The sequence below is a fragment of the Puntigrus tetrazona genome, chromosome 11 (assembly GCF_018831695.1).
Source record: "Puntigrus tetrazona isolate hp1 chromosome 11, ASM1883169v1, whole genome shotgun sequence".
In the NCBI taxonomy this organism is placed as follows: domain Eukaryota; kingdom Metazoa; phylum Chordata; class Actinopteri; order Cypriniformes; family Cyprinidae; genus Puntigrus; species Puntigrus tetrazona.
In genome coordinates, this window is record NC_056709.1 from 413416 (window position 1) to 425915 (window position 12500).

The 12500-nt window shown below is 42.6% G+C and overlaps 2 protein-coding genes across 2 annotated transcripts in view; one reads left to right on the forward strand and one right to left on the reverse strand.

Annotated features, from left to right (window-relative positions):
- Positions 1-986: 986 nt before the first annotated feature.
- Positions 987-12250, reverse strand: mettl1 (methyltransferase 1, tRNA methylguanosine). Its single transcript, XM_043251541.1, has 7 exons — positions 12118-12250; positions 11174-11561; positions 10436-10575; positions 9441-9625; positions 2972-3085; positions 1311-1412; positions 987-1213 (listed from the first exon to the last, which is right to left on the reverse strand). Exons 2-7 carry the CDS (start codon positions 11251-11253, stop codon positions 1094-1096), a joined length of 741 nt encoding a protein of 246 aa, XP_043107476.1. The 5' UTR covers positions 11254-11561; positions 12118-12250; the 3' UTR covers positions 987-1093.
- The window catches only part of slc11a2 (solute carrier family 11 member 2), a 12847-nt gene continuing 12411 nt past the window's right edge, over positions 12065-12500 (forward strand). The window contains exon 1 of the mRNA XM_043251539.1: positions 12065-12202. The gene's annotated coding sequence lies outside the window, so the exon portion shown is untranslated. The remainder of the gene's footprint in view (positions 12203-12500) is intronic.

Below are 12500 nucleotides of genomic sequence, written 5' to 3' on the forward strand. Positions count from 1 at the left end.
ATGACTTCTGAAAGCACTGGTTCTAATCAGACGCAGCACAAACACGGCTCTCAAACACTGCCTGGAAGACCGGTCCGAAGGTCAGCAGGGTCATGTGAAGAGGTCTTTCTGTGGATTGATCCTCTGGGTTCAGCTGTATCTGCAGCAATAACCAACAATATGTTCAAATAATCAGGATATGAAGTAAAGGTCACGTTCCAGGAAGGTATTTTCTTACCGTTAATATATCAAATCTTCACCGTCGATCAGTTGATGCATTGCTAAGAACTTTGGATATTTTTTGCTCCCTCAGATTAAAGATCTTCACACAGTTCTATCTCAGCCTAATAGTGTCTGATCCTAACAAACATCGGTGTAAGATCATTTATTCAGCTTTCAGGTGACGTATCAAACCCTTATCCCTGGTTTTCTGCTGCAGATTGTTGTATTATATTGTGTTTCTCCTGCAGATGTGGGTTTGACTGCAAAAGGAAAAGACTCTGAGCCCAGATCACGGTCTTCAGGGTCCAGCCAAAGACACGATGAAGATCACGTGAACAGGTCAAACTAGAGCTCTAAGTTTAGGAGCGAGGTGACGGGTGAAGTTATGTGGAGAGAAGGTCAAAGGTCGAGCCAAGAAAGAAGCTTTCTGAAAGGAGCTTTTTCTTCCTTGATTCTGACTCAGTACATTACTAGAAACTGATAGCAACCATTTACCTTTAACTTCTTTGTAGTAAACTCAACTATTCTTTTTCTTCAATGTATTACAACATAGTTGAGTGGAAAAAAATAAAGGCAGCAATGAGTCACCATGAAGAAAAACAAAAACAATACTAAACACTAAAAGTGAACCTTAGCTGTAAACGTGTGTACTCTGGTGGAGATTGTTCTTCAGATCACGTGAAGCTCTCAGTACTTGATGTGTCCAGCAAACTCAAAACGATCATGAAGTAAGTGTTTGTGTGCATCCACATGGAGTTCAGACACAAGAAACCGAGAGACAGGCCTAATATAATAAACATTTAATATAAAGAAGAGCGTTTATTCACATTGAAAAATAACAGAACCAAATCTTCTGAGATGGAAGCGATTCGACGGCTTCATTCGAGGAGCGTCATGTTTGAGGATCCTCCAGTCTGCGGAAAACTGCTAAGAAATTCTTGCCTCCGTTTCTCTGAACCTTCTTCCCCTCCTCCGTACATGTTCCCAGGTGACTAATGATGATGTCATCAGCCTGCGACCAATCAGCACGTTAATCACAGCCGGCGTCACGTGTTCAGGAACTCAGGCCTGACAAATGTGTCTCGACTCACTGAAAGAGGTAAACGTACCAGTTCTTCATCAGACACTCTGCAGAAGAGAGGGTGTTCGCTGAAGTGCTTGACGATCCAGTCGTGGACCTCCTCGACGTCCGTGTTGGTGTACACTAGACCCTGCGGAGGAACACACACGGAGCGCTCGTTCACTGAAAGAGCAGAGATTTCCCCGCAGAGAGCAGAACGTGCTCACACACCTCTCTGCTATTGATCCGACTCTTGCCCAGCACACTGTACGCGAAAATCAATGCCTTAAATACTTTGAACCGTAACAGATTTCCCTGACAGACGGATCAAAATAGCAGCACAGCAAACACGGGATCTTATCGGCCGTGTCACTGGCGTTTACTCTGCATGCAGCACAGACAGAATAACTGGAAGATATGATTCTGGGAAGGGACTTGAGTATTCAGCACTTCGTCCAACAGATCTCTAGCTTTATCTAACTTTAAAGGCATAGTTCACTCAAAAGTGAAGATTCGGTCATTCATTACTCACCCTCACGTCGTTCCAAACCTGTGAGACTTTGATCATCTTCAGAACACAAGATAATTTGATGCAGTCCGAGAGCTCCCATAGACAGCAAGGATCCCGACAGGGAATTCATTACATTTCTTAATTTGTGTTCAGAAGATAAACAAACAGGTTTGGAAAGACATGCGTTTTAATTAATGGCAGAATTCTTTTTATTTTGGGGTGAACTATCCCTTTAATTGAGCCCCCAATCACCAAACATGCACTATATGGACAAGTATTGGGACACTTCCTTCCAATGAACAGGTTTGACTACTTTAGTCATTTTTAGGAGTACAAACCTTAATGTTTAAGCTCATGATGATGTTCTAGGGAATTGTGTGCAACAGTTTGGACAGGACCCTTTTCTATTCTAACATGAAAGTGCCTCTGTGTATGAGGAAAGTGATCGATTGAGTCAGTGTTTGACTGTTCTGTAGAAACCTCTGCAAGCCCCAGACACCAATGACTTGTATATATATGTGAGACAGTCATTGACATCAGAAACCTGCAGCTGAGATGGAAATACAGTAACTACTTACATTTATCCAAAAGAAGGGGGTGCCAATACTTTTGTCCATACAGCGCGTTTAGCTCATTTTACCTTTGTCCCCACCGCTTCCATCTTAACTTTGGACAAATATCCATATATTCATTGCTAAGCGGCTCTTCTGAGAGTCTCTCCAGACGTCTGCTCAACCCCAGCGAGCCACAGCACTCCATCTGTATTAATAACCCACCTTCACAAACACAAGCCTGGCATTGTTCTGTTCTCATCGACCTCCCCCGGTGCCGTCTCTCTCTTACTCTCACACACACACACACACACACACACACTTTCAGACAGACGTGCACACAAGAGGCCATATAGAGATAATATGACAAGATTGGCACGCTTCCTCTCATTCTATACAAATAACTCTAAGGTAAAGCAAATAAATATAAACATGCTCTGCACAGCCTCACAAAGAGCATTTACACATGAAAGGACTGAAAGCTATACAGCACGGCTCTGACAGCGGGAGGAAGGTGCTTTCAGGTCAATGCTGAGAGTTAATTAAGGATTTAAACCGGCGCAAAATGTGCTAGCAATTAAAGGCTTGCGCTCAACATTGTGCTTTCATTTGTTTTAAATGGCTCATTAAAGAGGAAAGTGTTCTTACCCCGATTCTCAGCGTGTATGCATACTCCGCCAGTAACGTAGGGCTAATAATGCGCCATTTGTGCTTGGTTTTCTTAAAGTGTGGATCCGGAAAGAGAAAGAACATCTTGCTGAGCTGCAAATGACAGAAGAGTTACTGGTGCTTTGTGGAACTGTGGAGATCTTGGTAGCACTTTATTTTACAGTCCTGCTACACATGTACATATTACATGCTACAATAACTTAATAAATAGGTACTAACCCACACTGAAACCTAACCTAACCGTGTTATGTTGTGTTAGAAAGGCACACTAGGTTAGTGCACTTACTATAAAACAGAAGGCAACCCTTTCTGATGACACGAGTAATAAGAGTGCACTCTTTTTTGTGTATTTACCACCAATTTCTAAGTGATTATTTTATAAATATGTGCATGGTTTCACAATGACTGATTTTTTTTTTTTTGGATACAGTCACTACGACACATTTCTCAATACTTTGTCACTTTTTCAAAACTTTACACGGTGAGCACAACGGCAGTCTAAAGTGTGGATCACATCGCTTTGGAATAAAATGCATTCAATAAAAAACACTTAGACAAACAATGACAAAACTCAAACCAACAGGCTTTTTCAACTAAAGTTCAAGATAGAAATCTGCAGCTATATCCTATTTAGATTCATTTAAATTGTAAACAAAATTATATAACCTAAAAACAAATGCATGTAGTGGAACACCTACACAAGTATTTAAGTTTGATTAGTATCTCCAAAAAAAGGTGACTCGGACTAAATCAAAGAACGAACTGGTGTGACGGTATTCCAAACTAAATCAGGCCAAAACAAAGCTGGTTTGATGTTTGTTTCAGGAGTTTGAAACAGCTTGCCAAATTGAACTTTACAGAAAAGTTTGCTTCAGTTAGTAAACACCTTTAGTTTTACTGGAGTGCTGAATTGGAGATCTGCTGCAAACATCTACATCACTATGATCAGATGCTTTCTTTGCCGTTTTCTTAACATCTTCGTTGTGTTTATTTTGTAATTGTGAGCAAAGCATATTAACATATTGCCACTCTCAGAAGTCAGAAGCATGGATGGCGCCAAGATGTTTGTCATCAGTTTATCTTCTTTTATAACAAAAGAATGAACAAACTTCACTGTATATCGAGGACTATGATGTAAACTTTGGTGGCAAAGTGTTGATTAGTTGTACCACTTGAAATCGTTCAGTGGCCAGGTTCAAGCACTTTGGTTTGAATCACTCAATATGGTGGCCATGATTGTTCCCACGCTTCTGAGGTGGATTTATCTCGTCTGGAAAACATCAAGCATGCACAAACACAGGAAAAACTAGAAAGATTCATTCATTCCCTTTTCTCTAAACAACCTCTTTTCAAAAAAAGTGGCACAATTTTATAACTCACCTGGAGTTAAAGTGTTGACTCTTACCGTTCTCTGGGTCTGTCGGTAGCACTTTTAGCCATAGCTCAGCATAAATGATTGAATCTGATTCAATAACAATAAAAATAACCAAAGAGTTTCATTATTTTTCCTATTTAAAACTTGACTTCTGTATTTCTATTATGTACTAAAACCAATGGAAAACAAAAAGTTGTGACTTTCTAGGCTGATATAACTAGGAACTATACTCTCCAGCGTAATAATCAAAGAACTTTTTTTACCATGACTGTAGCAGGAGCAGTGATATTACACAGTTTTTAAGCTTGATGCTAATGGTCCAATCAGACTCAATAATCTATGCCAAGCGACAGATACCGCCAGACCCATAGATCAGCTGAATGCATATAAAAAAAAGGGTTGGGGGTAAACTCAAGGGGAGTTGGAAAAAATGTTCAAAAATAGCAGCATGTTCCTTTAAGAGCGATGAAACAGATAAACACGGATATACAGTCACCGATATTTCCCCACACAAGTACTTGTATATTGTTTTTGCCGTCTTCAGTAGTTTGTTGTGCTTGTTTTGTACTTCTCCCAAGGTAAAACAGCGCAGGTTGGTGTCGCCACCTTGTGGAATAATGGATGCATGTACAAGAAAGTTGTACGAGAAAGTTACTGTATATCAGTATACTGTATGAAGGATTCGAAAAATCAGGGTGATGTTCTCAAAGCCTTACCTGTACCTTAAAGCTCTTTTCCACCACATGGTACGACTCAGTAAAGCACTGCTCTGTTCGGTTTATGTTTCCACTGCAGTTTAGTTCTGCTTTAAAGTGGGCGGGATTATTCTGGAAAGACTCTTTCATTCCGCATCGCTCTTGCTCGATCCGCTCCTCAACTATCAAGGAGAGGAACGTCTGTACTCCCAAACAGACCACCGAACATTTTTTGGTTGTTAAAAGAAGGGAGCGCTCGTTCTAAACACTTGCGTTCGTTCTTTCGCTGGCTGTGACGATTTCAATCTAGCGGTTTGTCTCAAGCTACTTCAGGTGATGAAGGTAGTAGCCAATCAGTGTTTAATAAAGTGTACACGTCACGTTTTGGTAACGGTGCGATGTGCTTGGGAAAAAAGCACCAGGTACTGTACCCAATGGAAAAAACCCCACAAAAGTGAACCGCACCAAACTGTACCATGCAGTGGAGAAGCAGCATTAGATCAAGCCTCTTTACCGGGTTCCTGAGGGACTAGGTCTGAGAGAGAGGGGCACAGATTCAAACAGGACGGTGGTCTGTAACAAGATGCACCTGAAACGACTGCAGTCTCCTCTCTACTGGAAGAACAGTTCTTGGACCTGTAGCCCACGCAGAATGCATGCATTGCCACCATATTCATGCCAAGGCTGCCAATCTCCCCTGCCCCTTAAACACTGACGTTCATAACGCCTGACATTGTTGCTTCAGTCACACTGCTAGTACCGATGGTTTGTGCTTTGGTTTATGGAATGGTCAAACTTTAAAACACTTAGCCCACTGATCTAGCTGGCCTCTTAATGTGAAGACGGCCAAGCAGGAATCTCCGATCTATATCAATGGACTCGATCCACTGGGTGATCTGCACTCCACCGTCAGCATTTCTTCTCACTGAAGCCCATGCAGACAAGTGAGGGGGTTGTCGACTAACCTGCCGCTCGCCTGGAATTCCCCCTTCGTCAGCTTTTATTACACCTAAGACCACCTTGTGCTCCTGCCGTGGCCCGCAGTGGGGGAATACAGCCGCTCCCCTTTACATCAGCGGCTAATATTAGAATAACTCTGCACACTAGTTTTTATTAGGCAAATAAATAAAGACAGACAAACTGCAGGATAATTACTGGGAGCAGCAGGGCCCCTGGCTGTCTTTTTAGGCCCCATTTCACAAGGTGGAAAAACACTGTGTTAATTAAGGCTTTACTAAAAGAAAGCAGCAAGAAAGGTGCTGTAAATAGAACTGTGTGTTTACTTTGGGGTTGTGCATGTACGTTTCATGCCAAAAGCCCTCCGGCTCTAAAGGATCATTTCAGTCTCATTTATTTCATCCTCTTGTCATGTTCAGGTGTGGTGATGGTATTATTTACGTCCCTGAGACACTGGCATGTTTTAGTTTCGGTGGTGTTACTGATGTTCAGGCTCTGAAAGACTTTAAGTGCATCTCAGCGCAGTTTAATGATGCATGATTGAAGTCAAGTGAAGCTACAGACTCACTAGTGAATACTACACAACACCATGAAATATATCGTAAAGTCCTCTTTAACTGTGGATATTCAGGATATAAGCCTGGATGCACAAGGCATGTTAAGAGCACAAAACAGCATTCAGCATCTTAGTTAACAGCAGAACAATCAACAGTAGACATCAGTATCAGCTCATACTGGTGGAGAACCGAAAGAGTGATATGGATAAATAAGAGCATCATTCAAGATAAAAGAAAGAATCATCAAAAAAGGTTAAATCATCTGATAACTGAAGACAAGCGCTTACCTTGATGGACTTCAGAGGACAATGAAAGTTTGTTTCCATAAAAGGAATTAAAGAAATTAATTGCACCACTATCTCTCATAATTCAGATTTTTTTTCTCAAAATAACAAGAAAACGTCTGAATTGTGAGATAAACTCAGAATCTAGTTATTCCATGGCTTCAATAGAGGCCTGCTCTATGACATAATTGTTGTTTTGTGCAGGTTTCTACATGTTATTGATGACTTTAACTTAAGACTTTTTCTTGGAGGGGATCAGTTGTTGGGTTAGTGATGAGGAATGAACCCTCTCTAGGGGTCTGTCTGTGGGTGTCGTACCTTTGCCCTCTTCAGAGGCTCTTCTGACCCGTCCTACACGTTATACACGTCTGTCCTCTGACCCTGGTTTTTTTAAGGTGCAGGTACTTGATGGATCTTCCCCACAGGGCACAACCCTTCTCAGCTGGGCCATGAACTCATCTGCAAGTCTAGACAGTCTTCTTCGCACTACACATTATACATAAAACATTTATTTGCTTCAGTATTGCTCCGCTGAAGTATATGAGCCTATGCCTTAGAGTGTGCTGCTGGATTGGACAAATCCCAGGTTTATTAACGTTCAGTAGATCAGCGGATAGACCACCAGATGACAAGAACAAGTCGAGGCAGAGTTGTAGTGAAAGTGTTTAGTTATTTACTCTGGTGTGGAAATTAGTGTCGATGTGTCCTGAGGCTTGATGATATTAGCTACAAGACCAATAATTAGTGAAATACATGCCTGCGTTTCACTAAATTCAGCACAGCACTCTAGTGAGAACAAGCACTGGTGTTTGTCCCTCAGCTTTTAGACAGGCTCATATAACACCACTAATTCAGAAACCCAGCGTATTTAGAGAACAGACCGCTCTCCATTCTTCCTTTCATTGTAAAATCACTTGAACAAACGGCATTCAGCCAAGTCTCTTCCTTTCTCACTCAGAACCTCCTCGACGAACACCAGCTTGACTTTAGAAGTGGATGCTCAACCTACACGGCCATGCTCTCAGTAACGAAGCCCTTAGACTGATGAGAGCAGATCCCAAGTCTTCATTAATTATCTTACTGGATCCATCCAGTGCTTTTGATATGATCAAGCACCAGATCCTCCGGTCACCCCTATTGAGAAGGGCATCTCAGGACCTGCACTGAGTCTCATCTCTTCTCAGATAGGTCCTTCAACTACTGGAGTGCCTCAGGGCTCTGTTCTGGGACCACTTCTCTTCTGTCTACATGGCATCGCTAGGTTCTGTCGTTCAGAAACGTGGCTTTTCATATCACTTCTATGCTGATGACACTTAACTCTATCTCTCATTCCATCCTGATGATCTGAAGGTAGCTGCTCACGTCTCAGCTTGTCTCCCAGACTTTTCTTGCTGGATGAAAGACCATCGCCTTCATCTCAACCTCGCCAAGATAAAAGTGCTTGTTGTTTCATCAAACCCATCGTTTGTAATAAGTGGTCAACTGTTTATTAATATCCTTATGATTTCTCTAAGAATTTCAAAGCTAAAAAAAGACCTCTTATGGTCAGAATAACTTGAACTTTAGCCTACAGAGATGTGAAAAGACACCAGCAAACTATACCAATAACAATACTCACTGATGATTATGTATGAGTTGAGTTTTTGCTGAATCTGAACTTTCATAGCCACTGTACAAGAGCAAGTCTTATAAAGACGGCCTATTGGCTTCAGGGTTCGACAGTCAGCAGAAGTCAGAGAAAAGGGATTATTGAGTTAAAATATGGATATTTGTCTTGCAAAAACATGGATTCATTAGAGGAGGCCTTTATTCAGTCGAGAGAGGGTTGTTTTATTATCAATACACACTAAATTATGTCTTGAGTGAACTATCCCTTTAAAATCACGAGTCACACGTAGCACGTGCACATGGCTTTTACTTGGGTCTGAGTCTACTTTCAAACCTGCTGCCCAACAAAGAGAGCATTTAATGACATGTTTTTATCAAATAAATTCTTTTGTGAGTGGACACGGCTTCATCTCACAGAACGGTGCAAAAGCTACAATCAGGCAAAACAAACTCCGTTCTTTAGCGAAGGTTTAGCGAATAAAAGTTTGTCTGAAAACATCTCAGATTACAGAAACCATTGAATATTTCCTCTGGTCTGCTTTTTATCTTTAATGTTTTTACTCGTGTAAGCTCAATGTGTTATACGTTTATGTTTAAAAGGTCATTTTATGTGTTTTCTCTGAACACCTCAGACTGCTGGCAGCACTGGTGGGGCCCATTACCCTGCCTAGGGCCATCCCTACGGGCCCCTGTGTGTTCTAGTGCCAGCTTTCTTTGATTAATGAGCGACTTTGAGCTAGGAAAGATATTTTCATTTTTGCTGAATGCATTTTGTACCAAAGCAACTGATACTTACTGGACTGAACGCGTGAAGGTTTTAAAAGCGTGCACCATGTATTGAGAACAGATCGGTCGTTAATGTCATGTCTGGGGGGCTGACAGAATGATATCACACTAGTGTGAGGTCTAAATATTTACAGTAAGGTGGTGTGCTCAGGACACGGCAGCAGCGGCTGAGGTCCCGTCACTGACCTGTCCCTTGCTGAAGAAGTTGGGCAGGTACTTCATGGCGTTGCTGCGCAGGCAGGCGATGTTCTGGTATCTGCCCGGTTCAGCCGCTCGCAGAGACACGATGCGGTCCTGGACATAGTCTGAGACCTTCACCCGGATCTCCAGACCCAGAGCCAGCCGCTCGGGGAACAGCTTCGATAACGCAACTAGCACACAGACAGAGACTGAGTCCGCTTCACGTGTTCATCCTCCTAAACCCAACTAACAGCCTTCTATCGATAAGCAACAGGAGTGTATCGAAAACTCTTCTCTAAGCTAATCTAAGGTGTTGCCAAATATTCATCTAAAATCAAATCTTTTAATACAGCCAGAACCTTACAGTCCAACCGGCCAAATCTCAGTTCTGGTTAGAGAGTGCTCAGCCCATGCTTCCAGTGCTTTACAGCATTAGAGCTGGTGAACGGCGCCCCCCTGCAGCTCTGGGGTGGAACTGCATCAACAATGACATTCAGACTCAAGACCACGGGAACAAAACATACGACAGATATCATGTTCCTGGACTTTACTCTGAAAACTGTCTGAGAAGAAACGATAACTTGATCCAAACATACAGAACTAATAATCTCATCAATGACTCTACCTTTACTGTATAAGACCATGAAATTAATTGATGTAATGTAGAATGCTTATTACACATGCATGTTAAATGCAAGTGTGTGTGTGTGTGTGTGTGTGTGTGTTCATATGAGTGCTGTCAAAAGATGACTGAAAGAAAAGTTCTTGTTTACATAACGCGTGAACTGTGTATATTATGTATATATAAACACACAGACATACAGTATAAGTATTTACATATATGTTTTTAATAGTATATATATATTTAATATATAAACTTTTTATATATAAAATAAATATAGAACACGTTATGTGAACAAAAACGTTTATTTTGGATGCGACTAATAATGGTAATATTTTATCAGAGACATTTCTCCAATAAGTTAATAAGTGCTGATTACCCAGAAGCCCTCCGTATCCACAGCCGATGTCAGCGAACTCCACCTGAGCACTGAGCTTGTCCGGTTTCTCGCTTCCGCTCAACGGCTGGAAATACTCCGGGTACAGCTGAGACCAGTCCATCAGCTCAGGGCACACGGGGCTACCGAGACACACACACCATCATCATCATCATCATCATCTCTCTCTCACACACACACACACACACACCACCATCATCATCATCATCTCTCACACACACACACACACACATCATCACACACACACACACACACACACACACACACACACACACCACCACCACCACCATCATCATCATCTCTCTCTCTCTCACACACACACACACCACCACCATCATCATCATCTCTCTCTCACACACACACACACACACCACCACCACCACCACCATCATCATCTCTCTCTCTCTCTCACACACACACACACACCACCACCACCACCACCACCACCATCATCATCATCATCATCATCTCTCTCTCGCTCTCTCACACACACACACACACACACACCACCACCACCATCATCATCATCTCTCTCTCTCACACACACACACACACACACACACACACACACACACACACACACCACCACCATCATCATCATCATCATCATCATCTCTCTCTCTCTCTCTCACACACACACACACACACCACCATCATCTTCATCATCATCATCATCGCTCTCTCTCTCTCTCTCTCTCACTCACACACACACACACTTACTACTGGAAGCTGTGGTCAGCCATGGGGTTGGAGTGCGCTCTCTGGCGGTAATAGCGCTTCTGCGGCATGGACACACTCATCCTGCTGCTGTCCGAGAAAATCTCTTCTTCTTCTTCTTTTAGGTTTAATGGCGGTAGTTAACTCCGCTGAAGAGGTACATTGCCGCCCACTAGACCGGTAGAAATAACACGTGCTTCTTTTCTTCTTCTTCGATCTTATTGGCAGAGCGTCTTTAACACGTGCTCGCTGCACGCTCTGAACTACACGCGACGCTCTTCTTCTTCTTCGTCTGTCAGACGGAGCCAGACACGCCTCTTCTTCTTCGGGGCTTATTGGCTGGTTGTTGGGTTGCTGACAGCTGATTGGTTAATTTCCGCCACCGACTGGACTGGAGCACGGATCGGGATTTATTGAATGAAATTAAACAAAAAGCCAAGCAAAACAAATAAAAAAAATAAAAATAAAACAAATTATTATATTATGAAATTCTATTAGTTATTGTCTTTTCAGTTTTGATTGTTTCCAGTGTGAACACAATCAGAACACAAGTTATTTTATATGGTTGCTGTGGGTAGTCTTTAGTTTGTGGTTTAAATCAAACCCCATTTTAACCTAGTTAAGGCTGTGATTGGGTTAGTTTTGTGAGGAGGACCTGGCAGCCTTGCCCTGAAATTATTTGAAATGTACGTTTTTATAATTTAATTATTAGCTTTTAATCAACGTCGTGCACTTCATACATTAGTGATAACGAGCTCAGAAGTAGTCATGTGATCAGTAACAAAACGTAAAGAGAGAGAGAGAGAGAGAGAGAGAGAGAGAGAGAGAGAGAGAGAGAGAGAGAGAGAGAGAGAGAGAGAGAGAGCAGCTGACAAGACTTTTTTGCCCGTGCTGCGCGTCAGACTGTCACGTGACCCTGCGCTCGGGACTCTTATTTTGACACGCACCGCTCCTGTCACCTTCGCGTCCTCATGGCCGGAGACTGCAGCGGCTCTTCATCCTCCTGCTCCTCCTCTTCCTCCTCAGGTGACGGTGAGTGATCGTGCTGAGCCCGCGGGTTCACCGGAACACCGAGATGTGTGTTTCGTGTTCGAGGTGTCAGGGTCGACTGAATGAGAGCCGCGAGACAGAAACTTCAGAAAGAGTAGAAACAGAGACTCAGTAGAACAGGACGAACCGGCTGAGCTCGAGCGCTTCTCGGCTTCTATACAGAACGACTGTAAACAGAGTCCGTGAGACTGACCGTGTATTAATAATCCCGGGGTGTGTGAGAGATTCAGAGCCTTTGATGAATCAGTGAAAGAGTGACGATCTACAGATTCACTGGAGG

Coding starts and splice junctions, on each gene's coding strand:
- mettl1 (XM_043251541.1), bottom strand. CDS start 11,253: ATGAGTGTGTCCATGCCGCAGAAGCGCTATTACCGCCAGAGAGCGCAC. Junction 9,626..10,435: donor TGGATACGGAGGGCTTCTGG/GTAATCAGCACT, acceptor TCTGTGTGCTAG/TTGCGTTATCGAAGCTGTTC. Junction 1,413..2,971: donor CATACACGCTGAGAATCGGG/GTAAGAACACTT, acceptor GTTCCTCCGCAG/GGTCTAGTGTACACCAACAC.